This window comes from Haliaeetus leucocephalus, unplaced genomic scaffold (assembly GCF_000737465.1).
Source record: "Haliaeetus leucocephalus isolate CR32 unplaced genomic scaffold, Haliaeetus_leucocephalus-4.0 Scaffold556, whole genome shotgun sequence".
NCBI lineage: Eukaryota > Metazoa > Chordata > Aves > Accipitriformes > Accipitridae > Haliaeetus > Haliaeetus leucocephalus.
Window position 1 is genome coordinate 1,738,684 of NW_010972992.1, and position 26,698 is coordinate 1,765,381.

At 55.5% G+C, this 26,698-nt stretch overlaps 3 protein-coding genes across 3 annotated transcripts in view; 1 reads left to right on the forward strand and 2 right to left on the reverse strand.

The window, feature by feature from the left end:
* CROCC (ciliary rootlet coiled-coil, rootletin) overlaps window positions 1-285 on the forward strand; it is an 18,618-nt gene extending 18,333 nt beyond the window's left edge. Inside the window, 1 exon segment of the mRNA XM_010577499.1 lies at window positions 32-285. Coding sequence (XP_010575801.1) covers window positions 32-82 — 51 coding nt within the window. The 3' untranslated portion in view covers window positions 83-285.
* A 1,681-nt stretch (window positions 286-1,966) lies between these two features.
* On the reverse strand, window positions 1,967-4,789 carry MFAP2 (microfibrillar-associated protein 2). Its single transcript, XM_010577250.1, has 7 exons — window positions 3,881-4,789; window positions 3,416-3,442; window positions 3,248-3,334; window positions 3,005-3,046; window positions 2,695-2,782; window positions 2,501-2,574; window positions 1,967-2,236 (listed from the first exon to the last, which is right to left on the reverse strand). The coding sequence occupies exons 1-7, from the start codon at window positions 3,999-4,001 to the stop codon at window positions 2,133-2,135; spliced, it is 543 nt and encodes a 180-aa protein (XP_010575552.1). The 5' UTR covers window positions 4,002-4,789; the 3' UTR covers window positions 1,967-2,132.
* A 4,118-nt stretch (window positions 4,790-8,907) lies between these two features.
* Window positions 8,908-26,698, reverse strand: part of LOC104837838 (succinate dehydrogenase [ubiquinone] iron-sulfur subunit, mitochondrial) — a 30,484-nt gene continuing 12,693 nt past the window's right edge. Inside the window, exons 8-35 of the mRNA XM_010577247.1 lie at window positions 20,984-21,151; window positions 20,528-20,586; window positions 20,278-20,389; window positions 20,088-20,167; window positions 19,509-19,586; window positions 19,172-19,241; window positions 18,591-18,725; window positions 18,273-18,339; window positions 18,044-18,175; window positions 17,709-17,876; window positions 17,509-17,619; window positions 17,350-17,396; window positions 17,040-17,228; window positions 16,755-16,961; window positions 16,493-16,606; window positions 16,194-16,350; window positions 15,729-15,849; window positions 15,370-15,494; window positions 14,572-14,732; window positions 14,003-14,113; window positions 13,695-13,774; window positions 13,321-13,473; window positions 13,090-13,186; window positions 12,739-12,962; window positions 12,356-12,507; window positions 12,103-12,275; window positions 10,373-11,912; window positions 8,908-8,979 (exon numbers count right to left, since the gene is read on the reverse strand). Of these exons, the coding sequence (XP_010575549.1) occupies window positions 11,742-11,912; window positions 12,103-12,275; window positions 12,356-12,507; window positions 12,739-12,962; window positions 13,090-13,186; window positions 13,321-13,473; window positions 13,695-13,774; window positions 14,003-14,113; window positions 14,572-14,732; window positions 15,370-15,494; window positions 15,729-15,849; window positions 16,194-16,350; window positions 16,493-16,606; window positions 16,755-16,961; window positions 17,040-17,228; window positions 17,350-17,396; window positions 17,509-17,619; window positions 17,709-17,876; window positions 18,044-18,175; window positions 18,273-18,339; window positions 18,591-18,725; window positions 19,172-19,241; window positions 19,509-19,586; window positions 20,088-20,167; window positions 20,278-20,389; window positions 20,528-20,586; window positions 20,984-21,151 (3,462 nt within the window). The 3' untranslated portion in view covers window positions 8,908-8,979; window positions 10,373-11,741. The remainder of the gene's footprint in view (window positions 8,980-10,372; window positions 11,913-12,102; window positions 12,276-12,355; window positions 12,508-12,738; window positions 12,963-13,089; window positions 13,187-13,320; window positions 13,474-13,694; window positions 13,775-14,002; window positions 14,114-14,571; window positions 14,733-15,369; window positions 15,495-15,728; window positions 15,850-16,193; window positions 16,351-16,492; window positions 16,607-16,754; window positions 16,962-17,039; window positions 17,229-17,349; window positions 17,397-17,508; window positions 17,620-17,708; window positions 17,877-18,043; window positions 18,176-18,272; window positions 18,340-18,590; window positions 18,726-19,171; window positions 19,242-19,508; window positions 19,587-20,087; window positions 20,168-20,277; window positions 20,390-20,527; window positions 20,587-20,983; window positions 21,152-26,698) is intronic.

The window sequence follows — 26,698 nt, forward strand, 5'->3', positions numbered from 1 at the left end:
ATCCCCCCCCCCCCCCCCCTACCCCTTGCAGATTGCGCTGCTGAAGGGGCAGGAGCTCCACCGTCACCCTACCAGCATCTAGGGACCCCCCTCCCCAACACCCACAGAGACCGGCACAACTCATCGCACGGGTGTGGGGGGGGAGCCATCCCTGTGCTCAAAAACCACATTGATTTTTGTCTCATCATTCCCTTTTCTCAAGCAAAAAGCCGCACTTTACCGACGAAACGACGACACTCATGTATTTTTGATACAGGTTGGGGCTCGACGGGTGGTTTTTCCCATTTTTCTATTGCAATTTTTAACAAAAAGTTTAGAAATACTCTTTTTTTAGCCCCAGGAGAGCCCTGTCTCAGCTGATTTATTTCCCTGTGATGTTCCTGCAGCCCTCGCAAGCCCTGACACTCACCAGATCCTAATTTTTCCCCTTTTTTCTAACAAAAAACTACTTGAGGGTGGTGGTTTGGGGTTTTCTTTTAGCAAATGGTGGGATTTTTATATCACTATTTTTGGAGTTTGAAGTTTTTACTGGTGCTACAGGGCTGAGCCAAGCCGAAAGAACACCTGCATTGAGGTGGTGGCTTTGAGCGCGGCACTATTACGTGTGGATAAACCCAACTGACAGCCCATGAGGGTTTTTTTTGGGGGGGATGCCCAAATGAATGTGCATTGGGATAACAGGATTGATTCAGGTCCATCAATAATAAAAAATAATAAATAACAAAAAATAATAATAAATAACAAAGAATAAATACTAAGAAATAGTTATTATTATTATTCTTACTACCACTTTAGAGGAGAGCTGCAGGGATGCACCAGAGCCCTTAAGCATCATCTTTTTGGGGTGCTGGTGCCCCCCTCTCCTTGTTTTAAGCCTATTGGGTGGGGGTTGAGCCCCAAGGGAAGGATAAATCCCTTGTGCCCCTGCAGCCATGAGGATGGGATGGGGGAGCATGATGGAGAAAACTCAACGCCAAACACCCCAGGCTATTTTCTATAAGAAAACTGGAAAATATAAGACCTGCACCCTGCAAGCTACACACTATGTAAGAGAGCAACAGGCTCTAGAGCTGTACATAAGAGAACTAGAGCCTATAAGAGCTATAGACAGTTGCATGCTGTTAAGAGATCTACACATTATATGAGAGCTGCACAATGTATATGAGCATACAGAATATAAAGAGCTGCACAGTATACAAGAAAACTGCATGCTATGCGACAACTACACGCTCTGAGAGCTATATGAGAGCTGTATGCTGTATATGAGAGCTGCACACTATATAAGAGAACTGTGTCCTATATGAGCTGCACACTATATGAGAGCTACACTACACAATTTCTAGTACAAGACCTGGAGAAACTCCCCAAGCCAAACCCCTAAAGCCCACGCTATTTCCTATAAGTGACCCGAAGCCCAACCTTCACCCTCTTTTCTATAGGGGAACCTGAGCCCTAAACACTGCAAGACCCGAGCAGAGACTCACCCTCCACCTTCTTCTATAGGGCAACGAAGCAACACTGCAAAATCAAACCCCAAAACACCCATTATTGTCTATAAGAGACTCAGAAATTTGCCGTGAACACCTATGTACCGCACTTCTTTCTATAAGAACCCCCCCCAATGAAGCCCTTTCCAAGCCATGCTATTTCCCCCTCACAACTGCCCCCAAACCAGACATTTTACAAGCCCCAAAACACCCTAAAACACCCCCAAAATCATCACCCACAGCCCCTCCTCTGCCCAGGGCTGGATGGCCAGGAATTGCTCAAATCATCAGAACACCCCCCCCATCGCCAAAAATCAGAAAATCCCCCCCCAAAAAACGAGTCGAGAGCCGCAGCGACCCTTACGCTTTATCTCTTGGATACTCTACGTAGAAAACAGGGGGGGCAGGGGCTCGCACCGCCCCCCCTTTACAATATAATAAGGAAAGTAATAAAAATAATACCCCCCCCCTTTTTTTTTTAATTATTATGTGCACAAAAAATGGACTTTTTTTTTTTATGCTCTTTCATGCACGGTTTCTTTAGCACCACGGTGAAGATCCAGAGTGGGATGGGTACCCGGGAGAGGAAGATGGGAAGGGGTTGGGATCCCGGGATGCGGCTGGCGAAGGGGGGTCCCCTCGAGCTCAGCATCCGCCGCAGCTGCGGGCGCAGGATGCAACAACGGTTTGGCAGAGCCCGCTGGTGGCCATCACCCCGCACTTAGAAAACTTGTCGCGGCAGAGATCGGCTGCGGGGATAGTGGGAAAGAAATAATCCGTGGATGTAGGAAAAATGAGGGGGCAGAAAAACAGCGAGGGACCCCCCCCAATTGGGATGGGGACATCATGATGCTGCAAGGGGGTGGCTCAGCCCCAGTTTGGTCCACTGGTTGCGGAGCGATTCCTGGAGCAACTTTGGTTGTTGGGATTTCCCCCCTCCCCCTCCCTGGGAAAAGGGGGTGACCCAGATGGGGATGACCCCAATTTGGGGTGCATCTCCCCCCCTCCCTTACCTCGCAGCAGCTCTTCGTGGGCACACACGGTGCGGACGCAGATCTCCTTGTTGATCACGTAAACGCGTCGGAGGCTAGATGTGTGTGGAGGGAGATAAAAAAAGATGGGGGTGGGGGTTTAGTGCAAAAGCAGAGTGGGGTCCCCAAAATATGGGGGGCGGGGGGTGTCAGGGAAGCTCCCCCCCCCGGCTCGCCTGTAAAAGCAGATCTCATTCAGGCACTGCTTGCAGGGCTTGTGCACGGAGTAGAGCCTGGTGCAGGGGTACTGCTCCTCCCGGCAGTCTGCAAGGAGAAAAGGCAGCTGGTTTCTGATGGGGGTCTGGGAAATCCATGGCGGAAGGCCTGACGCCCCGGGGATGGACTTAGCATCCACTTGACACCTTCCTCCCTGCCCCCCAATTTTTGCCCCGGGTATGAGTGTGGCAGCACATCCTCACCTTAGCTGGGCTAAAAGGGAGGATGAAACCCCCTCCGGGGACTGAGGAAGGGGGGATAAGCACTCACCGAGGGGTCCTGGCTCCGTGGGCTCAGTCTCAGGGGCAGCAGCTGCAGGAGGAGGAAGAGCAAATTTAGGGCTGGAGCAAAAGCATCTCGTTGCCCTTTCCCTGGGTTTTAGGGCTGGAGCATCCTGACGCTGGCACCGGTGAAGCTGCTCCAGAGCGGGGAGCACAACCAGGCTAAGGGTGCACGGGAGGGATGGAGACCCCAAGTCCTGGGGTGGGGAGGGGGCTGGTGGCTGCCACCCACCTGGGGTCGGGGCCGGCACGATTTCCTGCTGAGATTGCTGCTGGGACTGGTACCGAAACTGCTCCTCGGGGGCACGGGGGGTGACATCTGCAAGGAGAGGGACAGTGCGGGCACACCCCAAAAACCTACCCCCTCCCCACCCCGGCATCCCGCAGGGGAATCACTTACCGTGATAGTCGTAGTAATCCTGAATTTCTGGGGAAATAAACCAGAAAAGGGAGCAGAGGCTGAGGATGGGTTTTAGGGAGAAAACACACCCTATCGGGGCCAGGACTTAGCAATGAGCTCCCCAAAATTTTGCAGCTAGTTTTAGTGATCAGAAAACATGCCCCAGCCACCCCAGGAATGAACTTGGGCAACATCCCACCAGGGTTTTTTAAAGCTTAATTAAGGCTTAATAAATAATTGGCAGTGCGAGGAAGGGGAAAGGAGAGGCTTGTGTACAAGGGGGAGGTGGCAAGGTGTTAGGAGGAGGTTGGAAATTAAGGGGCAGGCGAAAAAGGATGGAGCAAAGAGTACTGAAGCAGAAAGAGGCATCAGACTGGTGTTATTTGGCCAGAGAAAGCAAAAAAGAAAGGAAAAAGAGGGGAGAGAGAGGTGCGTGAAGCCTCTCCCAGTTCAGGGTGCTCTAACCTGATTGCTGGTCGTACTGGGAATATTGTACCGGCTCAGGGTAGGTGATGCCTTCAAACCTGCTGTACTGTCCCTGGACCAGGAGCACTGCTGGGGAGACAAGAGTTGGGGGGTGAAGCATCACCAGAAGGGGGACAGACACCCCCAGCCCAGGGATTCAGGGTTCCCTGCTCTGCCTCCGCCTCTCCAGCTTCACATCGTCCCCCAAAATATCATCCCATAGTTGTCCTCAGGGGCACATTGCCCAGAGAAGAGGAGGGAGAGGAAAGTGGGATGCTCACCGTCGGGGGACGAGCACCACCAGGATTCCTCCATTATCCCGTCGCAGCCGGGGATGAACCCGGGTGATCCCAATGTCTTGCAGCATCCGGGTACCACAACCCTCCCCGGAGAAAGGGTCAGCATCCAGCTGACTCCAGTGATGCTCCTGACACCCCAGGGGACCAGGGCATCCCCCTTGCAGACACCCTGGGAACTAATCCTGCCACGGATCCAGGGGGCCAAACGGGGTTCAAATGCGAGTGTGCATGAGTTGATGCGATCACGCAGGCAGAGTGTTTCATGGGGGGGGGGGGAATCAGGTCACCCCCCATCCCCGAAGCACAGCAGGGACCCATCCCCGGGACACGCTGTGATGCCCCGTGGTCCATCCAGCTGCTGCATCCTTCCGCATCCTCGCAACAGGCAGCATCCGTGAGCAAAGCATCACCGGGAACTGTGCCGGGATGGGACTTATCTTTTCTGCCCACTACCCCCCATGCTGCCCCCCCACCCCTTCCCCAGGCTTCCTCGGCCTCGCCTGCTTAATGTTTTCCATCTGTTCGCTAGCCTTTGTGCCGAGCTGGTTTCGCCCAAAGTTTTCCTGGCTCCAGGCTCTTGGGTCCGTCACCTCCCTCCTCGTTTCCATCCCGCCTTTGCCAGACCCCCAGGGGGTTACAAATATAATTTTTTTGGATGTCGTCCCGGCCCTGAGGTGCCAATTTTGAGCCACCCCATGGTGCCACCTCAATGTCCCCAAAGCAGGAGGGACTCGCTTGGTGCCCTTACACCCTCCGTGCCCCCCCCAAACCTAGAGCCAGTCCCAGCCCAAATACGACACTACGCTGGGGTTTTGGGTTAATTTTGGGGCATAACAGGTGATGAGGTGATGCTTGTCCCAGATGGGTGCAGGCACCCAAGCATCATTGTGGGTGGTAGCTGGCTCCTGGGCTTTAAGGGGGTGTCACCTTGCCTTGGGGACCCCCGGGGAGGGGGCACTCACCTGGCAGACACAGCAAGAAGAGCCCCACCGCTCTCATCCTGACAGCAGCGATGGAGGAGCAGTGTGGGCCGGGATGCAGCCGGAGGAGTCTGGATGGGGCAGAGGGAAACACAGAGGGGTTAGCGGAGTGTGTGTGGGGGGGTGTGTGGACACACAGACCCCCAGACCCCTCCATTCCCCATCTTCTACATGACACCCCCCACATCTCTGCCTGAGACACTCCCAGGGGCTGGCTCAACCCCCCCCCCCAACCCAAACCCTAAAAAATGAAGAAACTTCCCCCCCAAAAAGGCAGGCTGGGCTTCCTGCCCTGACCGCGTGCTCCCAGGGGAATTGCAAGGACCAAGCCCTGAAATATCCTGCGGGCAGGATGGGGGATGAGAAATTCTGGGATGTCTGAATCACCACCATGGGGGAGACATCTGGACACCCCCCTGGTGATAACAGACTCATGAGCTCGAGATCTGGAAGCTCCTTTCCTGTGGTTTTCAGCCCCGTTTCTTGGCAAAGGGTTTATTTTGGGGGTCCCTGCCACCGGGGAATGCTGCGTTTGCTCGGGCATCCCCTAAATCCAAGGGGATGTGGAGATTTGGGGAGGGAAAAATGGCTTTCAGGAAAAATCCCGCGCTGGGGTTTGGCAGCCTTGGGCGCTCACAGCTCCCCAGCGCTTTCCAAGTGGCGATTTGCATGTCGAGCGTCTGCTTTTCCCGGCGGGGAGACGGGCCAAGGCCGGCTGTGCCGCCGGTAAGACGGGCCCCCTTCCCCGGCGCGGGCTGGCAGGGATGCCGGCTGCCCTTCCCCCTCGTCCCGAGCCAGCTGCAGGGGAAAATTGGGGGGAAAAAAAAAAAAAAAAAAGAGAAATTCTCCCAAAGAACTCCTTCAAAACCCAACTGAAGGTGTTTGGCTGTTGGGGATAAAGCTCGTCGGCGTTCCCGGCACACCGAGATGCCGCAGGGATGGGAAACCCCTCCTGGCATTCCTGGCTCTGCTGCCGAAGCAGGGAAACTGAGGCATGGGTGGAGATAAGCCGAACCCATTGGTATCTCACCCTTGTGGAGGAGGAACATCAGCACCCCATGCCAGGAGGCACCGAGGCACCCACCCCGGCTCCCAGCTGAGCCACAGCTCTGTGCAGCACCCAGGATGAGAACGCGGGTCCAGCCCCAGCACAGCATGGTCCCTGCTGGGTTTCAGACCACACTGGGGAAGGTGGGGTCAATGGGACTAACTGCACCATCACCAGAGCGTGGCATCTTCTAGAGACCATGGCCTCACCATCACCAAAGCATAGCACCTTCTAGGGACCATGTCCTGCACCATCCCCATAGTCCTGCACCTTCTAGTCACCATGGCTTCAAAATCACCAAAGCACAGCACCATCCAGTGACCACATCCTGTGCCATCACCATAGTGTTGCATTTTCTAGGGACCATGTCCTCACCACCACCAAAGCGTAGCACCTTCTAGCCACCATGTCCTCACCACCACCAAAGCGTAGCACCTTCTAGCCACCATGGCCTCAAAATCACCAAAGCACAGCACCTTCTAGTCACCATGTCCTCACCATCACCGTAGTGTTGCATTTTCTAGGGACCACATCCTGCACCGTCACCAAAGCGTGGCACCTTCTAGTCACCACATCCCCACCATCACCAAAGCGTAGCACCTTCTAGCCACCACGTCCTCAGGATCACCAAAGCATTGCATCTTCTAGCAATCATGCCCTTGCACCACCACCATAGTTGCATCTTCTAGGCACCTCATCCTCCTCCATCCCTGGGCTTGCAGCTACTGGGGATGTTGACAACGGACTTCCAGACCCCTCCCAGCTTTGGGAAAGCCAGAAAGTTGGTCCCTACCCAAGCTGGGATCAGACAACCAAGCTCAGCTGACAGTCAGAGTTTGGTGGTCCCAAACGAAGTGCCCAGCAGCACTCCGTCACCAACCCACGGCCACACCGCGGTGAGATCCAGGTCCCTACAAGCCCCATCTGCTTCCCATGGCAAAGGAAGCCCCAGACCCGGGTTTAACCGAGGCTAAACATGTCCTGGGATAAAGGGGATTGCGCAGGGATGAGCGAGATCAACGCACGGCTCTGGGTTTGGCGGGTGCTTGGCAGGGGTCCGGGAGGCTTTATCGAGCCTTAGAGGCTGCTGGCAGACCTTGGGTTTGGGAAAGCAGCTGGGTCCTGGCCAGGACAGGGCTGCTACAGGGGACTGGCGGGGTTTGGGGCTACCTTGAGGTGGCAGAAAGGGGCTGTAGATGCCCATCCTGACCTTTGCTGGTTCTCCAGATGCTGGGATCCCATGGGATGCCGGCGCCAACATCCCACGGCCCCAAATCACCCTGACCTTGTACACGTATCCCACCCAAGACAGCTTGGGGCAAGGCTGCGGGGCAGATGGATGCCCACTTCCAGAGGCATCACACCCCGTCCTCCCGTCTCTCCAGCGATCCCTAGGACATGGCCACACAGCTCCAGATTAACATGCCCTGCCAGCCCCTTTTTTACCCCCAAACAGCCTGCAAATGCCCAAGACTTCTCTTGAGGTCTAATTCCCCCTGAATTTCCCCCAAACACGGAGATCTTGGACGGAGCTTGCACGGTTTGGCTGGAGAACGAGGACAGACGGGTCACGTCTTCCCGCGATGGTGATGCCAATGTCTTCTCCACCCGAGGGAGAACACCGAAGCGCCCGCCGCCACCTCCAACGCAGCTGGGAGCGATGCCGAGGGTCGCCGCGACATCTTCCTTAAACCCAAAGTCTGCAAAGAGGGGATGGGGACACCTCCACCCTCCTCCTCCTCCTTTCCCCACCTTTGGCTTTTCCTACTACTAAAGCAACCCAGTGAGATGCCCCAGGAGGGATCCAAGGTGCCCCCCCCCAACAAGCTCCTCTCCCCTCCGTGCAGGGGTCCGGCGACTCCAACCGCGCCAGATGTTTTTGCAACTGCACATCTGGGAACAATCAACCCCGAAGAAAGAACACCACAGTCTCTCTCTTTCATTCTGCTAAACCCCACCTTCCCCCAGCCTTTCCCCCCTCCCCCAGCTTTTTTTTTCTTTTTCCTTTCTTTTTTTTTTTTTTTTTAAGCTCTCCAGTTGCCAGAGAGTGGGAGAACAAAGGGAATATGAAAGGATTCAAATTTTTTTTGGCCCTCAACCAAAGGTAAAAAACTCCTTTCCCCCATCCCCGTTTTCACACATCGCATTTTCATTAGGGTCCCATCCCCCCCGGGGGGGGCAAAATAAACATAAACATTAAAATATCCCTTTTCTCCAGTCTCTTTCCAGGATGGAAAAAAAAAAATGCAGCTTCCTTCAGACGTTAGGGTATTTTTAGACTTTTTGAAGTGGTTAAAAAAATCTACTACAACAGCTGTCAGGCTGCAAAGATTGGGTCCCCCCCGTGGCTGCTGGCTCTTCAGCCCCCCCCCAAAATAAGGTGGCTTTTCTTTTTATGAGATTAAAAAGGTTGAAAACAGCTTTTGTGAGCTCGCCTGCCCCGACCGATGGGAGTTTTTAAGGCGACTTTGCAAAGCCCCAAAGATGGGGTTCAGTCCCATCTGCTGCTGGGGGGGTCCCCCAGCATCCCTGCCTGATGCAGGGGGCTGGGATGGGGGGAATCTCTCTCGCCTGGTCCTTACCGCTCTGGGTGTTAGTGCTGGTTCTGCCCTTGCCCACCGCCTTGGTCTCTTCTCTCTGCTTTCAAAAACTCCGAAATGAGAGTTAAAAAAAAAAAAAAAAGCCCCAAAAACCTCCTACCTCCAACATGGGGGATCCGCTGGGTCCTAATGCCACACCTGAGCCGGCCCCTTCCTCCTCCCAAATTGCTGTCTGATGGGGGAAAAAAATAATGATAATAATTAAAAAAAAAAAAAAATCAATAAGCGCATATCGATGCAATGGTCGGCAGGGCTAGCTTGGTTTTTTTTTTTTTCCCAGCTGGATGAATTTTAAATTGATTGTAAATACAAGGAGAGAGGAGGATTTTGTGCAGCGCCAAGCACGCCAGAACAATTTAGGCTGGGTTTTGTGCTGCTGGAGGGTGAGATGAAAAGATCATGCCAGGGCATTGCTCTATGATCTTGGCTGCTCTTGGGGAAACTGAGATAAAACCCCCCAAAATTTGGGATCCTGGGATCCCAATCACCCCTCCTAACTCCAAGCTCGGCATTAGCGCTCAATCTGCCCCCTGAGCAGCAAGGATGCTGTAACCCTGCAGCAGATTTAAAGCTTTACCCCAGGATAAAGAAAAGAAAAAAAAAAAAAAAAAAATCCCCTTTTTTCCCACCCAGGCTGAGGATGCTGGAGCAGATCTGCAGCCCCTGCGTGGCAGCAGAGCCAGCATTGCTGACCGTGGGGCCCTCTTTCCCCTGGCTTGCTGGCTGCTTTCCGGAGGACGCGGGATGCTGGCTGCATCCCGGCGAGGCTGGGGATGCTCCCCTAAAAACCCCAAGCCCGGCAGTGACACCAAGCCTGGCGCTGGGGGATAAAAACCTGCAAATTTTAGGCATGTTCGAAACGAGCAACGGAGCAAACGGAGGGTGCTCTAGGGCTGGGATGGAGGGAGAAGCTCTCCAGAGACAGCTAGCAGCGTGCAGAGGGATGGGGATGAGCAACGGAAAGGAGACAGCAGACTTTTTTCACCCATGGGACAGGATTGCCCCCACTGCCCCAAGCCCACAATCTGTTGTGCTGAGGAATGAGCATTTCTGCAGCCAAGAGAGGGTCTGACTGCCCTAAAAACAAGGAGAAAACACAGTTTCAGATGAGGAGGAGAAGCAAAGGGGTTTTTAAGGTGCTCCCATCTCATATCAAGTCTGGTTTTCCAGTCTGAAGGATGAACAAAACCATCCAAAGGACTCCAAACACATCTAATAGCTGCTCCTGTAAAGCTTCTGCCTGCCCCAAACCCCAGCATTGTCCTTGTCTCCAGTCCTGGTAACCTCTAGCTAAGGGCAGGAGCTGCCTGTTAATAATTAAATGGACTTTGCAAAACCCCCTGAGGCCCGAAACACCCTGCAAAAAACAGCCAAGTAAAACACCCTGGTGAGAGGGGGGAACCGAGGTGCAAATGGGTCCCTCACACCTGGGTACCTTTTGCTTTTAAAATTGCCAAGCACAGACAAAAATCTCCAAGGGTTGTGGTGGGTTTTTTTTTTTTTTAAACTCAGGAAGCCTGGTTTAATAACTCAAGCCTTGGCTAGGATTTCAGGAAACCTCTTACCTCTGCTTGTGCCTCATTTCCTGATCTAATCCCCAGCTCCCGGAGGGCAGAGGCGCCGCTGGCGCTCGGAGGGGTTTAGACTTTCCATGCAGGCGAGTCCCCACAAGAACCAGCCTTCGATCCAAGAGCCGGGCTTGGAAGTGGCCAAAAACCCCTTGGAGAGCGATGCAGACAGTGCATCCCCCCTCCCCGGGCATCGGCTCTTCCCCTTTTGGGATGCGGCATCTCCAGCTACCGGCTTCTCCTCTGTTGAAGAAGCAAGGTTTTGCAGTCTTGGCGAGGACACCTGGGTTTTTCCAGCAATTATTTTCTAGGAAATTCCAGCTGGAAACAGGCTCAGGGGTTATTTACTCGCTGATGCTTGGTTTGGGCTGCTGAAATCCCAGCGGTGCCGTCCCTGAGTTCACTGTCTGCTTTCGGGCATCGAGGACAGCATCTTCCAGCCAAAATAGAGAATGAGGTGACCCTAAAACCTCTTTCACCTGCTCCCCTGCTCCATCTGATACTCACCCGCGCTGTCAATGCTGTCCTGCCCCAAGCACTCCATCCACGCCAGGCAGCACAAGCAAGCAGTCAAGAAAATAGTGTTAATTTATTAGACAATGCTCACGACAGCACCATATGGAAACTGAAAGCCGTATGTCATTCTCCCGACTGCACTTACACCTCGATGCACTGGAGTAGAGTTAAAAAATAAAGAGACTCAGGGGTTTTTTTAATGCTACAAAGGACCTGTCCGAAAGCAGAAGTGCTCTGCAGGAGCATCGCAAGCGGAGAGGGTGCCTGTGGCTGGTCCCTGGGCGTTGGGGATTGAGCAGCATCCTTGGCAAGCCAGGGATGGGGTGGTTTGTAAACAGTTCCTACACATCTAGGGTGGCCGTAGGGGAAGGTGGAGGGTTTGTTTTTTTTTTTTTTTCACAGTGAGCAGGGACACGAGGCTGGGGTGGGTGCCCTTGCCATGAGAAGATCAGGGACCCTCTTCCTGGTGGTTTTGACCAGCCAGGAAGGGAAAAGGGAGACGGTGTCCCCCTACAAAACAGTACTGGTGCTCAGCATGGGGAGATGGGTCCAAGGCCAGCACGGGAGTGGAGAGGTCCTGGAAGAAGAGCTGAGCTGGACCATTTCTCCTCTTCTTCTGGACCCTCTCCTCCAGTTTACTTCTCTAGCATCTCCTCCTCTTGGCCAGGACTGTGGGACCGGCACGTGCAGATTCACAGCTGTGATGCTGGGGGGTCTCCCCATGGGGAGGATGAGCCGCGCTGCCTACCGCATCCCTCGATTTACCAGGATAAATAAATAAACGACAGCGTCCAAGGTCTGGCAGGCAGCGCTGGCCTGCAGAGCAGGCAGGAAGGAAGCCCAGCACGTGCTATCTCACAGCGATGGACATCTTGGGTGTAGCAAAGAGCGGTTCGTTAAGGGGTGGCCAGGATGGCTGCTGTTGGCTCAGCTCCTTTTCCAGCCTCTTGAAAAGCTTCTTGGACACTTTCTTTCGGCGCAGCTTGCGGAGGCAGCTGAGCAAGCCGTGGTCCAGGGCGGTCTGCAGCAAATAAGGGGGGGGAGAACAGGTTTTGGGGAGGCTGTAGACCCCATGGAGGGGGCAGAGCTGATGCCAAGGTAAGCCCTGCTCCCTTCGTGCCCACGGCTCCTGGAAAAGGGGTTACTCAGACAGACCAAAGAGGATGACATGCGCCCCTCATGCGCCCAATGCCCACCCTGGGCCAACCTACCTCCAGCACGAAGGCGGCAAAGAAGTTGAGGGCAGCGATCCCCAGCAGCAGCAGCTTGAAATTCAAGTCATCGATGTCCTGCAGCTTCAGCAGGGTTTTGGGGAAGCCCAGTGGGTAGAGGGTCAACCATATCATGAGGCCAAAAAGGAGGATGAGGACTACCAAGAATAGCACTGAGGGCGAGAAGGAAGAGGGTTGAGGAGGAGAATGGTTTGATGTCTCTCTTTGCCCACGTGGCCAGCATCATCCTCACCATTGGTGTAGAGTGGCTCCCGAAATGGGTACCCCTTGGACATGGCGATGGCCAGGATGAGGTACTGAAAGCCCGTAACACAGAAGAGGACTGTGTTCTCGTAGTTGGGCAAGTTTTGGGGAGCTGTCACTGTGCTGTTCAGCGGCACGTACCTGAGGCAGGCAGGGGAGAAGGCAGAGGGTCAGATTAAGCGAGGCAAGGAGAGGGTCTAAATGCCAAGCCCTTGTTCTCCGTGAGCACATGGGAGCCATCCACTGCAAGGTGGCTGGACACATCCTTGATGCCAGCCAGCATTGGCCAAAACCAAGAACAAGTACCCAGGCTTCACTGCAATCCTCTGCGCTGTTCCCATCATTAAACCCACATGAAGCTGGGTCTCTTACCAGCTCTGCGAGATGGTGATGAAGTAGCTGAGGACTTGCAAGGTGATCAGCAAAGCCGTTTGGAGGAGCAGGCTGCCCAGCACGAGGATGCTGATCAACGCCCCTTGGGGACGCTCCACTCCCAGCTCCTGGGCAGGACCGGTCCGACCCATCAGCACCGCCACGGTGGTGGTGATGATCAGGTCGAAGAAGAGGAACTGGAAATCGCTCAGGTTGGTGTTGATCTGGGAAGGAGAAATCACCTGCTCTCAGTGCGGGGCTAGGAAAGGGACAGGTTAAAATGCAGCAAGGACAAGGTGACCCAAAGGCATCCTTGAGCATCGCATGCATTCGGGCAACCATGGGACTCACTGTGTAGAGCAGCAGGACGGACACAAACTGCACCAGGCTGTACAGGGCCATGTACTTAAAGACACCAAAGGAGGTGACCAGTGAGCACCTGCCCTCCCTGCAGAGAGAGAGAGAGATTCACCCACCAGCCACAACACACTTTCCATGAATTGTCCCAAAGAGGGGACAGACACACTCAGGAGACACCCACCCTAGTTTTTATCCCCCACCACAAGGCTCCTGGCAGCTCACCGGATGACGGTGGGCACGCACTCGATGTTGGCCACGCGGGAGGTAAATGGTGAGGCTACTGATGCCTCTGCCTCTGACAGCGAGATGCCCACGTCGGCAGCCTTCAGAGCCCCGCAGTCGTTGGCACCGTCCCCGCACATCCCCACGCAGTAGCTGCGGCGAGAAGAGATCCAATATTTCATGACAGGACGGGGGAAAAAGCCCTGGGTCTTCAAGGTCACACCCCTGTATTTAGGATCACCCCACATCTGGGAGAGGGTGGGATGTGATTTCGCAGCTGCCAACCACGCTGGCACACAAGAGAAGTCTCTGGGCAGAGGACTAACCCCCTTGCCCTCCTCTGTCCTCCATCCCTTGGGGCTGACGGGGCTTACTTGAGCTCTTGCAGGCTGCACACCAGCTGAGTCTTCTGGTCAGGCGACATGCGGGCGAACACGGTGGCTCGGATGAGGATCTGCAAAGGGAGAAAGGCTCCGTGTTCATATCACAGCACCTTGCATCCCTGAGCACCCAGGAGGAGCCTGGTTATTTTGAGCTTTCCCAGCTCGGCAGGGCAGAGGGCATCTTGTACTGGCAAAAAAAAAAAAACCCCTCAGGGCATTTTGTTTTGCAGCTGCGAGGCTGCAGCATGAAACCCCGGTGAGGTCAACCTTGCTGGAGGATTCCCTGCCGTCGGACTCACCTTCGGCAGCAGGTCGGCGAAGTGCTCGCAAACCACGGCGAAGGATTTGCCATTCAGTGCGAAGTGGCAGGGCTGTGGCTGGAGAAAGCAGCCGTCTTGCTGGTGCAGACCCTGCCAAGGAAAACAATTCCTTTTTCTGCAGCAGGGCTTTGACTCGTGCTCAAATCCCTGCTGAGCCCCTGGGCAACGGTCTGAACCAGCATCCTCAACATGCATGGAGCAGGAGAGAAAGCAGCTTCCCTTAAACCTCAATTCCAGGCATACAAATGATGGTATTTTGGATAAAAAGCTTGTGCGATTGAGCCCTCCATGCCAAGCCTAGAGCAGGACCTGAACAGCACAGTGTTGGCTCCATCCAACAAGGCTGTTTGGAGCATCAACTCCAACCTGATGTGCTCCCAGGGAGAAACAGGAGCAGGTTATCTTCTCCTAAAGGAGGCATTTGACAAGGGGCAGAATCACATCCCTAACTGCCTCTAAGGGTAACGATGCTGGGAAAAGAGAGTCCTGCAAGGTGACAGGCAGTTTGGGCTGTACAAAACCCCCCAAAACATTGCCTCGGGACTCACCTCTGGCTGCTCTTCACCCTGGGAGTGCTCAGCAAGGATGAATTTCAGAGCAGCGGGTTTGTCATGGCTGGGCGGGGAAGCGTTGACGAAGATTACCTGCTCTTTCGGCTCCACCATGCGGCAGCTCTTGGCCACACTGACGGCTGTCAGCATGTTGTCTCCTAGCAGAAAGAGGTGGTGGGGCTGAGTAACAGCGAGCGGTGTTTGCTAGCCAGTGCTGGCAGGGTCTCGCATGGCTGCAAGCCAAGAAGAGCAGTTCAGACCTGCTGCATCCTCCCTTCCAGCCACCACAGGCACGTTGTGGGTCCCTTTGCTTTCCTGTGTTTTGGGGGAGAGCTCCAAAATCTCATTTCTGCCCTACCCCAAAGAAAGGCAGCAGCTTCAAACCCTGGCAGCGCTGCTTGCCTTGCTGCAAAACACCCGAAGGTGACTCCTACGTCTCCCACCGTTAGCTGTGCAATTCGGGGTGCTCACGCGATATCAACTTTTATGTGATCAGCAGTGAAACCATGAGCAGCTTTGCTGTTAAAGCCACCCACCCGGTGTCTGTGGGTTCATGCTGCATCCATGAAAAAGCAGCCTGTACCCTTCCGCACCCCGCCTGCTGTGAGCCCACTGGCAAAGCAATGCAAACAAGTAGCAGGGATGCATAAAACCAGGGTCCAGGAGTCCTTGCCATGCCTCCCAGCTGCTTCAGGCCACTGATTTCTGGTGGAGAAACCCTTCACCCCTTGGTACATCAACAGTCAAACGTGTCCCATCTCTTCCCTGAGCCCAGCATTCCCTCTGCAGGGTCACCTGTCACCATGACGGGGCGGATGTTGGCGTTCCTCAGGAGGTGAATCACGGGTGCAGACTCTGGCTTGAGGACGTTTTTCATAACGAGGAACCCCAGAAAGGTCAGGCTGCTCTCCACGGAGTCCCTGGTGGGATACAACGAGCCGTTCAACACTCCCTTCAACACAAGGCAGAGCAGATCCATTGGTACAAACAGCTAAAAATCCATCTGGGAGGCAGCCTGCAATTGCTTTAGTATGTGTTAGGGTTTAATTCCTTGCAGGCTGCTAGGATGGGGCAGGCTGCAGGGCAGCAAAGCATCCCATGAAATGCTCAGAGCAAACAAGATGTAAATGGAGAAAAAAGTTGTTGGCACTAACCTTGGGAGCTGCAGGGCCTCCTCAAAGGTGGTCACTGTGCTCAGGGGTTTGCAAGCCAGACCCAAGACCCGGAAACCATCCGTGGTGTAGTGTCGCAGCATCTGGGAGAAATCCACGGGCACTGCCAGCCACGAGGGGAAAAGCAAGGTCAAAATAGCTCCTGAATGAACCGTGGCTGCACAGACCCAGCAAGGGCAGTCAGGGCTTGAGCTCCCAAAGGACTGAAGGGTTCTGGATGCTCATCCAGACTCCAACCCCCTTCCCTGTCTTCTGGCTCCTATTTTCTTCCCCTGACGTGGCTGGAGCTAATCCAAAGCTCTGTGACTCTGCAAACTGCCCCGTGGCATGACCGAGGATAATTCCCTGTGGGGATGAGCTGCAGGGGTGCAGACGGATGATGGAGCAGCAGGACTGGCTGCTTCTCAGCTGGGGAGTGATAGTGAACCCCTGTCGCCCAGCACGTACCTGTTTCCTTCCTGCAAAGGCTGGCCACCATCTCTGGTGCACCCTTGATGTAGACATGGGCTGAGGCTTCGCCAGGCAGCTTCACCAGGACGCTCATCCTCTGCAAGGAGGAGGAGAAAGGGAAACGCCGGAGGATCCCCACGGGTGACTGGTGCTTCTGTGGAGGAGAGGGTGCAGGTGTCAGGGCCAGGCAGGAACTTCTCTGGGAGCTACAACCTCTCCAGGGGCTGTGAAGCACCTTTGGGAGTGCAGACCCAGTGACTTGGGGAACCTGAGCCACTCTGGTCCACAGGACCTACCCTGTCTCGTGGCTGTTCTTCCTCAGGCGGAGGTTTCATCACAGCCAAGACCTTCGTCCCAAACTGCTGGAAGGCGGGCAGCTCACCTTCCTCCTCCTCCATCATCTCCAGGTGCTGAAACCAAGGCAGATGCTGAGATGGCAAAGCCCCACCTACCCCACAGCAGCCTATGGATGGTTTAAACACCCCTGCTCCTGGCAGAGCAAAATGTGTGCCACCTCACTCTTCACAGATAAGCAACTTTGCCCACTGCTTGTCTTACCCAGCCGGTGGACTCCACCATCTTGAGGTCCACAGGATCCCCGATGGGCTGTGTCCGCAGCAGTGAGATGGTGTGGCAGGTGGCCAGGGAGTAGAGCAAGGGACCGGCGGGCAGGCAGCGGGGCTCGTGGACGATGGGCATGAAGTAGTTGTTCTCCAGCGGGACCACCCCCCAGACATCCAGACCTTCCTCCGTCAGGGTTCCTGTCTGCGGGAAGACCGTGGTGGGTTCAGGCCAGCCCCCTGAGCTGGAAACTGTGGTCCCACAGCACTGCCCGAGACTCACCTTGTCGAAGCAAACCAGGCGGATCTTCCCGCAGAGGTTGATACGAGGAGGGCTGATGCAGAAGATGCCCTGTTTCTTCAGCCTGTTCTGGGCGTAGATGGTGCCCACTGTCATCGCAGCTGGGAGAGCTGGGGGCACGATGACAGTGACGAGATCGAGGGCACGGATGATGATTTGCCCCACGGGGACCTGGCAGGTGAGGAGGAAGAGGAGTGGGCATCCTGATAGCCCTCACCCATCTCCACTCGCATCGGCTGACAGTCCCAGTGCCAGCCTGCACTCAAGGATTCACCAGCTCCAACAACCCTACCTGGTTTTTAACCAAGATGAGGATGCTGTACAGTGTGCCGATAAAAGCTGTGTGCGAGAGAGAATGGGCTTGGTTACAAAGCAAAGCAGGTGAAGGGTGGGTTCAACCATTTAAGAGGAGCTTGGCTGCTCCTGGCTGTGCCTCCACACTCAGACGTACCCAGGATTGCGAGGAACAGGACGAACTTCACAGCATCCTTGTAGAACTTGAAGCTCACGGGTTTAGGGTAGAGGATGGAGCTGATGAGATCCCCTTTGGCTGTGCAAAACCCTGCAGGAGAGGGGCAGAAGGTAAGCATGTGCAAAGTCACCGCTCCGAAGGATGCAGCTTAAGCCCAGCTTTTCCCCTCAATCCATTACCTGTGCGGGTCACCACAGCCAGCACTTCTCTGCCCACATAGGACTTGGCTTGGATGACCTGCGTCCCACAGAACAAGGTGTGCCGCCTGTGCTCCTCGGGGGAATAGATAGTGGTGGCTGCCTGGCTGCCAGCCGGGAGAGGGGTTTTCATCACCGGCACGCTCTCCCCTGCGGTAAGGAACACCATGGAGGGAGGTTCATCACCCTGGGGGGTCAGGGTCCAACCAGCCTGGATGGGAATGGGCTGCCGTAGGGCCACTGAGATACAAGGCTCATCCTCTCCCCCAAAATCCCAAGCAAAAGCTGGGGTGGCAGAGGCGTGCAGTGGCTCTTACCTGTCAGCATGCTCTCGTTGACCATGCACTCGCCCGTCAGCAGCGCGGCATCGCAAGGGACCAGCATCCCATCTGTTGGGAGGCTGATGCAATCACCTGGCACCAAGTCTGCAGAGCTCACTACCATCTCCTCTGGAAAAAAGTGCGCCGTGCTCAGACACATCATCCTGGCACCATCCCAAACAGCTTCACGCCAGGAGCCCTCGCTCATCATGGGCATCACACTCACCTCCGCTGGGGCGATGGACTCGGACACCGACCGACATCTTGGCCATGTTTTGCAGTGTGGCACTTTGCTGCAAGGGAGGGAGCAGTTAGCAGCCACCCCAGGGCAGCTCAAAAAGCACAGCAAAGCATCCGTAAGGCAGGTCTCAAAGGCTCGGGACCACAGATGAAGGACAAGGAAACCTGCCCCACCATTGGGAGTATGGGCTGTCCTCACCCAGCTGGGCTCAGAGGAAGTTCAACATCAGCACAGAGGTCAAACACCATCAGAAAATGGGCTACTTCACTAGAGCTGCTTGTCCCAAATAAGCTCATCACCAACCTTCCTCGTCTCATAGAGGGACAGCCCTAAGGAGATGGTAGAGATGAGGAAGATGCAGGCAGCGTAGTAGTAATAGGCATCACAGACCCACAGCACAATGCTGAAGACTTGGAAGATGTAGAAGGGATTGAGCACCTGGAAGGGAACAAGCAGAGAGAGAAGTTTTTTGGGGGGAGGGCTTCCTTGAGCCCATCATGAGACCTCCAGGCTCCTTGAGGAAAAACTGCTTATGCAGAGGAGAAGCTGGCCCTTCCCTGGGGCTGGAGATGAACTAGCTGACTTCTTACAAACCCTTCATCCTTCCCCGGCTTTGCTTACGGTCAGTATTCCTGAGGATGCTCAGCCACCTCTGCAACTATCTGGGGATGCTCCTGTCTGAGCTAAGAGGCAGGATGGGTCCCGTCCACAGCTGTACCAGCTCTGCCTTCTCTGATCTCTGCCCAGGCTGCCTCTCCTAAAGTCCTCTCCTCCCTACCAGAGAGGAAGGGCCCATAAAGCACTTGCAGTAAGGGACACGGAGCAGGGGAAGGATCTGCCCTGGGACAACTTGCTCTTTTGAAGCACAGCCCATAGATGCACACCTCCTCCACCAACAGCCTTGCGTAGGACTTGACTGGCACCTCGATGAGGTTCGGTCCATAGATCTTCCTTCTGCAAAGGGGAGAGAAAAGCAAGGGGGAAGGCAAACGCATGCTAGGGAAAAGCTGCATTTCCAACTCGAGGGACCCTCATGCTGCCCAGACCTCCATGTGAGTCCAATTATGTGAAGAAGCCAAGCCAGGGCAATCCAGCCCACCTAGCTGTCCTTGCTTTTGAGGTCTGAACGCAAGAAAAACCCAGGCTCCAGGATTTGCTGGTCCCTGGAAAAGCCTCATCTGCGCTCCCCGGGTAGGTCCCACGAAGCTGGTAGATCCCTACCTGGTGTTGTGGTCTTGCTGGTCGAGCCCAGCCTGGGAGAGGTGGAGATCTGTACAGGTCCAACCTTCATCCAAGACGCTGGCAAGTGTGAAGGGAAAGCAAAACAGAGAAACAGAGTCAAAAATCAGCAGGAGCCTGGCCCTGTGGAACAAACACCATGTCCAAGTTCTTGGTGAAAAAAAACCACCCTTTAGGAAAGGGAGAGCATCTTGTTCCTCAGCCTCTGACACAGTTCGCGGGCACCAAGGAGCGGGAACAAAAGGGGCACAGTTCGGAGAGCTGCGAGCGGCACAGCGCAGTGAGGACCATCCAGCATGGGGCAGCTGCCAAACTACTTCACCCGGTTTCCTCTGCCCACAAAGACAGGCAACATCAACAACTTGGGGGGAGAGGCAGCACAGCTTCTCTGGCCCAACGCTCTAGGGATGGTCTCCAAAGGCTTTGCAGCACAGAGAAAAGCTCAAGTGCGGTTATGTGACTTCCAGCCGGGCAGGACCATTTTGGGGGAGCTGAGGGGCCAAGGAGAGCAGCCGAGAGATGCAGAGAGGTTTGCTGTGGCAGGGGGGGACAGAGAAATACCTGACTTTGCAGTATGCCTGCCGCCGTTCGATCCAGATGTAGCGCATGCCCTCGAAGAGATAGTACCGCAAGATGTTCTTCTGAGCAGAGGAGGACAGAAAAAAATAAGGTATTTAGCAGGATATGAGGGCAGCCCACACCAAGGGAGAGGATTTGCAGGGTGGTGGGTGGGAAGGGTCGCTAGCGTTACCTCTTCCTTCTCATGCAGCCGGATGGTGTCCCGGCTCTCCTCCTCATCCGACACGCCGATGGCGATGCTGCTCCTCCGGTCCTCCAGCTTGGCCCCAGGGTGATGCTCCAGGCTGCTCGGGGTGGAAAACCAAGGGTCAGTCCTTCCCCATCCACCAGCGCTGCTGCAAACACCCCCCCTCCCTTGAAGCCAAAAGCACACGCAAGCCCCTGCCCGCCGGCATCTCTGCGGGGACGTGAGCCCAGCTCACCTGCCCTCGCCCAGCGCCTCCGTGTGCACACGTGTGGTGAAGCACTGTCCAAATCGGTCCTGCAACACAGGCATGGGTCTGAGCAGAGGGAAAAGGGAAGCTCCCCGTGTGTCCTCCCTGCTCCTTCAAACAGGGACAGTGTCGCAGGCAGGCAGGGAGTCCCCGGCCACCCGTCCCAGATGACAGCTGGGTTTCAGGGACGATAAATAAAGAGAAATGCGAAACCAGGCTGGCTGCTACAGAAGGGGAAAGTGCAAAATTATTCCAGGAATAATAATAATTCCTGGAATAATCTGGCTCTGAGGTAGCGCATTGCTTGATGAAAGGAGACGTCAAACACAATTAGGGAGGGGAGGGTGACAAGTAGCAAGGAACATGCCCGGGGCCATCCTGGGAAGCCAGTGGCAGAGCCCAACCCCAGAACCCTGGGTCCCCTGGACCCCTCTGGGGACTTACTCTGATGATTACCCAGTCAGCCTGGCCGAGGGCGCAGGGCTTGCACTTTGCCTGCACCTCCAGGCTTGGCTTCCAGTGGAAAAGGACAAGAAGCAGCCCTGCCGTCAGCACGGAGCAAGCATGGCACAGGGCCACCCGCCACGTCTTGGTCTGGTAGCCCGTGACCTCCTGGAAGAGAGGAGGTCACCTTTACAGGATGCTTATTCATAAAATAAACTGAAATTAAGATTATCTAGCATCTAAATCCTAAACTGATAAAAGCCCTAAGCCTCCTGGCGTGGCTTAACACCAGGCAGGTGACAATCAAGTAGCTTTGGGGCTGGAAAACCACCATCTTGTGCTGGTGTTGCAGATAACACATGGTTTTTGTGCCAACCCAACCCTGGCATGCCTTCCGCCCCGCGGTGAACCCTCAGACCTACCATGCGGGATTTATCGGCGTCTCGCTGCAGCGTCCCGTAGCCTGGCCGCTGGTTCCCCAGCAGCCTGCTGCTGTCTGCAAAGTCAAAGAACAGGGCAAAAAATAAAGGGAGCTGATCTGAGGGGTTATTTAGGAGATGCCACAGTGATGGGCTCCCAGCTGCAGCGATGACATCCCCGGATCAGTCCCAGAAGGCGGCTGGACTTGGTGTCCCCTCTGCCAACCACCCTGGCTCCCGGCAGAGCCGCTCAGGGCCACCTCTGCCACGCAAGGGGATGCTGCGGGCACGGGGCACCCCAGCGCTGCCCAGTCACCCTCCCACGGCACGTGACGGTCACACGAACAATGCCAAAAGAGCCCGAGGAGAAAAGCTGGCACAAAAACAGCGGCTTAGCAGCCGGGGGAAGGGAGCAGGGCTGGTGCAGAGCCAGGTCAAGTACAGGGAGAGCTCTCCCTGCCACTTTTCAAGCTTGTTTGTTCCTTGTGTTCCCCCCTGCATGGAGGACGCGGCCACAAAAAAAAATTTGCTTTTTCTAGTTTTAATGATGCCCAGCGCGGCTCAGCACCTCCGATTCACGTCACTCTCTACTGCACCCCGATGACCAGCCTGGGAGACAGGGATCGCTGGAGGCATTGCCGTAATCATCCCAGGTGGGATTTTAATCATCACCCTCTGTCCCATGAAGTTAGAACCACTTATGCCCTAAATCCACGCCGGATTACAAGTCACGGCGTCCAACTCCGGGATCTTAAAGCAGCAGCGGGGAGATAACACGTAGCACAAACACAAACCCAGGAGCTAGTTCCCACCCTTGGAGCTGGCAGATAATTTTCCTGGCTGGGCTGGGTTCAGATTTCCAGGAGGGCACTCCGACCGGCTTAACGATTTACACACCGGGTGGGAGCCCATGTACCCGTCCTCTGCCGGAAAAGCCACCCTGGCTGGATTCCTGCCGCTCCCTGGTCCGACCCTAGAGCTCGTCTGCAGGTGACAAAAGGAATTAATTAAAACCATCCCTTGGTTTTGATGACTACCAGGGATGGGGTCTCCATCTCACCAAGCGACCCAGTCAGTAGCCAGCTCCCAAAACACAGCCGGTGCCGCTCCAAGGGATAAGTTCCAGGTTGAGGAAGGAGGGGGATGAGCACAATGGATGGCTTATTAAAACAAAAGCTCTCCCAGGAGCCAAAAGGAATGGCTGTGAAGCTCGCAAAGGGCCCGCGAGGAGGGGAGATGCCAGATTTCCCCGCTGCCGGTGTCAAACTCTGTGAAAAGCATCAATTCCAGGTTAAACGAGGCCGGGAGCGGGTGCGGGAGGGCGAGAAGGAGCGTGTGCCGCCCTTCAAAAGAGCAGAACAAAGGAGAGGGTGAGGGGCTGCCTTGCACAAAGGCTTTTCTCCAGCGCTGTCTGCAGGGTTTGCAGAAGGGGGAAAGTATCGAAACAACCTGAAAACAGCCCAGTTAGCTTTCTGTACCTCCCCAAACCAGGCTGCGTAGCAAGAAGCACAGCCCACCTCTCCGCCTGAACTCTGCTGTTAGCAACAACAAAATTATTACGACTTCCTTGATCCTATAAGCAACAAATCTTTTGGAGGAGCGCACGACCACGGCTGCAACCGGCTCTGTCCTGCAGAGCTGCGGCTCTTGCACAACCCCATCCCCATCCCTGTTGGTTTTCTCACCTCCCACTCCCATCCCAGCTGCTCCCCAAAACACGGCGAGCGAGAAAGAGCTCTCGCCTTGACTCACCGCACCTTAACCCGCCGGTTGCGCAAGCGGAGCCGTTCCCCGTTGGGATGGGATCGGTACAGCCGTCACCACCTGCCCGCTGGCGGACGTGCCCAGGAAGAATCCGGCACTGGTGGAGGGGAGGGCAGAACGCCATGGAGCTGCGCTACCAGTTTGAATTGCGGCGCAGCGGCCACAACTCGTCAGCAAACACAGCGTGGGGGCACCTGGCTGTCCCTCCTCTGGCTCCCAAAGCTGGAGGGTTTTACCCCTGAGCTTGTCTGGAGAGCCCTGGGGAAGAGATTTGCTTCTCTTTCTGCTGCTAAAGGGGGGCTTAAGGGGGAGATAACAGCCAGGAGCGGTGGCAAACTCAGGGAGGGGTCAGCAATGCACCAGCCCAGCTTGCAAAGGGAAGAGTGGAGCCACAATTCCCCACTGATGCCAGGTTTGCCCAGCCAAAACGCTGCTTGAAGTCCCAGCTGCCTGGCTCCGAGAAGAGTTTGTGCCCTGTCTTGCACCTTTCAGAGAATGACCACGCGTCCCTGCTATCAAGGTTGGGGGGAAAACTGGGGAGAAAGATGCTCAGGATGCCCTGACATCTAGCACGTGTCCTAGCAGGAAAGGACATACCCTCTGACGCCAGAAAGCAGAGTTGGAAACCTTGAGCCCACGTGTCTCGTGGCACTGAACACCCCTCTGCAAAGCTGCCCTTGCTGGGGACCATTTGCGAACGCCAGCGCCGGTCCTTGCCCTGAGACTTCATCCCAGGACACAGCCTTTCTCCCCAGCAGCACACACGCATCAAAAGCGGATGCACGCTGGTCCCAGAGACCTTCTCCACAAGCTCCCTTTGCAGTCACGGCCCTTTTACAAGCACCTTGCTTGAAGCAAACAAACCCCAAGGGGACTTTGAGATCTCCCTCCACGCTCACGGTCCCCGTTGGATGCTCAGGGCTTCCTGAGCAGCATCCTCCATCCATCTATCTATCTATCTATCCACCCACCCACATGTGCAGGCTAGAGATCGCATGCAAGAAGAGGAAGGTCCACCCAAGGAGGTTACTGCTCCAGCTAGCAAGGTCTGGTGCTGTCTGGTTGACAGGATGGTGTTGACAAGGTCAATCTGGGCCCTTGGAGATGGGGACATGGAAAATCGGGATGAGGCAAAAGTAAGGAAGGAGGGAGGAGGAAAGGAAAATGGCGTTTGGGTCACGTAGGGCAAGATTTAACTCAGGAGGATATTTCAGAGCAGCCTTCAGGCTCTAGTTGGGGATGGGAGATGTCACGGTCGGCTGCAAGCCCAGACCCAGTGAGGGGTTGGGATGAGATGGCGTCAATTCTCCTGCCATTTCTACCAAGCCAACATAAACCTGTCTGCACAAGCCAACGGGAGAGAAACATGCCATTCTGCCTGCCACGCAGCCGGAGCAAACGTGTTTTACCAGGCGGTCTGGTCCTACCCAGACATGGCAGCATCCACTGGGGGAGCACAATTGGAAAAACGCCCCAAGGCTGGAAGAAACAAAAGGATGAGACAGGCTCATTACAAGGTGGGACATGGAATATGGGGATTCAGGCTCTGCTGTTGCTAGTAACGCCAGGGGAATCGCTCTTGTGCATCAAACCTTTGAGATGGGAGAGAAAACAAAGTCCTTGTAGGCAAGGTGCCCTCCCAGTAGCCCTGTCCACCTCAAACTGGTGGCTGAGGCAACGGCAGTCAAACCTTTCCAGCAGGGCGGGTTTCTCCCCCACCCCGGACAGGCATCGCCCTGACCTCTCCTGCACCCAGTTTTGTAAGACCTCGCTGTACGCCAAAACCACCTGCCGAGCTGGAGATAAGCGCTCGGCAGCTTCAGGGAGCATCCTCGCTTGGGCAACCACCAGTGAGGGGGGCAAAAAAAGGTTGTTTATATCCAAACCCCACATTTTCCTCAAATGCTGGTTAAATAAAGTGCTCCTACCTCCCTTAGGGAGAGAGAGGCTGTGTTCCTCGCAGCCCATCATCTCCATTTTGGTGTGTTAAGCCAGGATTAGAGCATCTCCTGTCTCTTAAGCTAGCCTCCCAGGCTGGCAGCGTTAAACCTGAGTACCCTTAAGAAGCACACGGGGAAAAAAGGGGTGAGGTTTAACCCCCCCGAGTGCTGCTATGCTGCAGATCTGGAGCAAAAGATGGGCAAAGGGGTCCAAGGGGCTGTCAGGGGGATCAGCACGGTGGCAGGGACCATGGTGGCAGGGACCACAGCCGGGCAAGCCCCACGGAGCCAAGTCCAGGCACCCAAAAAGCCCTCTGATGGGTGGCCAGCCGTGGTGCAGTCACACTCCTCCCTTTCCTGCCACAAAGCTCTTCCTCTCGCCCCTGCGCCGCCTTCGAGAAACTCCTCTGTGCCAACCAGGGCAAACTCAAAAGGAAACGGGTAAAGGTTGCACAGGCTGCACTAATTCTGCATGCCCTGGAATGAGAAACGCTGCTGGCACGAGGGATGCAGGGCACCTCAGATGCTTTCTCCAGTGCAATATCACACCCAACACTAGGCTGAACCTAAAGCTGTATTTTTCGGCCTCTTCTGAATGCCTTGATGCCTGTCCTCCCCTGCCAGCTTTGACCCTGCAAAGGGTCTTTTGGCTGAAAGGCCAAGCTGTGGTCAGCAGCGATACCAATTCAGGGCTCGCTTACCCGACATCACATTGCAACCTTTACCAGCACAAGAAAACCTCGGGACTGCTCTGCTCATGGGGTCAGAAAGGCAACACAGTCCTTCACAACCTTAAAATCCACCCCGATCTCCATGATGCCGACTAAAGACGCCGCAAAGGGGTGCTTGGCTCCAGCTGCAGACCCCAACCCGCTCGGAGCCTCCCCGAACACCAAGTCGGATCAACCTGCTTGCAGGGAAGCAGCCCCCGGCAGGCTGCAGGGATTCAGCCATGGGGTTCGGTGGGCTCAGAGCATCCCAAAGCGACGCCTGGGTTTCGTTGCCCCACGTCTCGCGTGGATCAATCGGCGCACGCCTTAGCACAGACTCCACGTACCCTTGTCAGCAGGAGCGGGGCCAGGAGCTCATGTCCCGACGGGATGCAAAGCAAAACAGTTCTGCAGCAACGAAGCACCGACTGAAGGCTGCAACAGCCCCGTGACAGCAAAAGCACAAACCCGGTTACCCGCGGCTTTGCAGAGCGTTTTCCAGACCCACGGCACCCTAGGGTGGGCAGGGGCTCCCGTGGGACATTGCTGCGCTCCCCGCTCAGCTCTGCCACCCCTTCCCCCCCCCAAAAATTTGCGCTGCCGGGGTGGGGGCAGCACCCCGCTTTGCACCATCCCCCGCTCCTCCTTTCGCAAACGCCGCTGGAGGAGGAAATAAAGCGAAATAAAGCGAAGCTGCCCTCCCCTCCGCACCTTGCGTGCAGCCTCCCCCTTCCCGCACAACCCATCCCACAGGCACGGCCGCGGGGGGATGAGCGCAACCGCCGGGGGGCCACGCACGATGCAACACCCGTGGGGGGCCACGCACGCAGCGCAAACCCCGGGGCTCCCCGATGCAACCCGGGGGGGGCCGTGCACACCGCA

Coding starts and splice junctions, on each gene's coding strand:
- MFAP2 (XM_010577250.1), bottom strand. CDS start 4,001: ATGCTTCACCCCCCAACTCTTGTCTCCCCAGCAGTGCTCCTGGTCCAG. Junction 3,443..3,880: donor CCAGTACGACCAGCAATCAG/GTTAGAGCACCC, acceptor TTATTTCCCCAG/AAATTCAGGATTACTACGAC. Junction 3,335..3,415: donor GGATTACTACGACTATCACG/GTAAGTGATTCC, acceptor CTCTCCTTGCAG/ATGTCACCCCCCGTGCCCCC.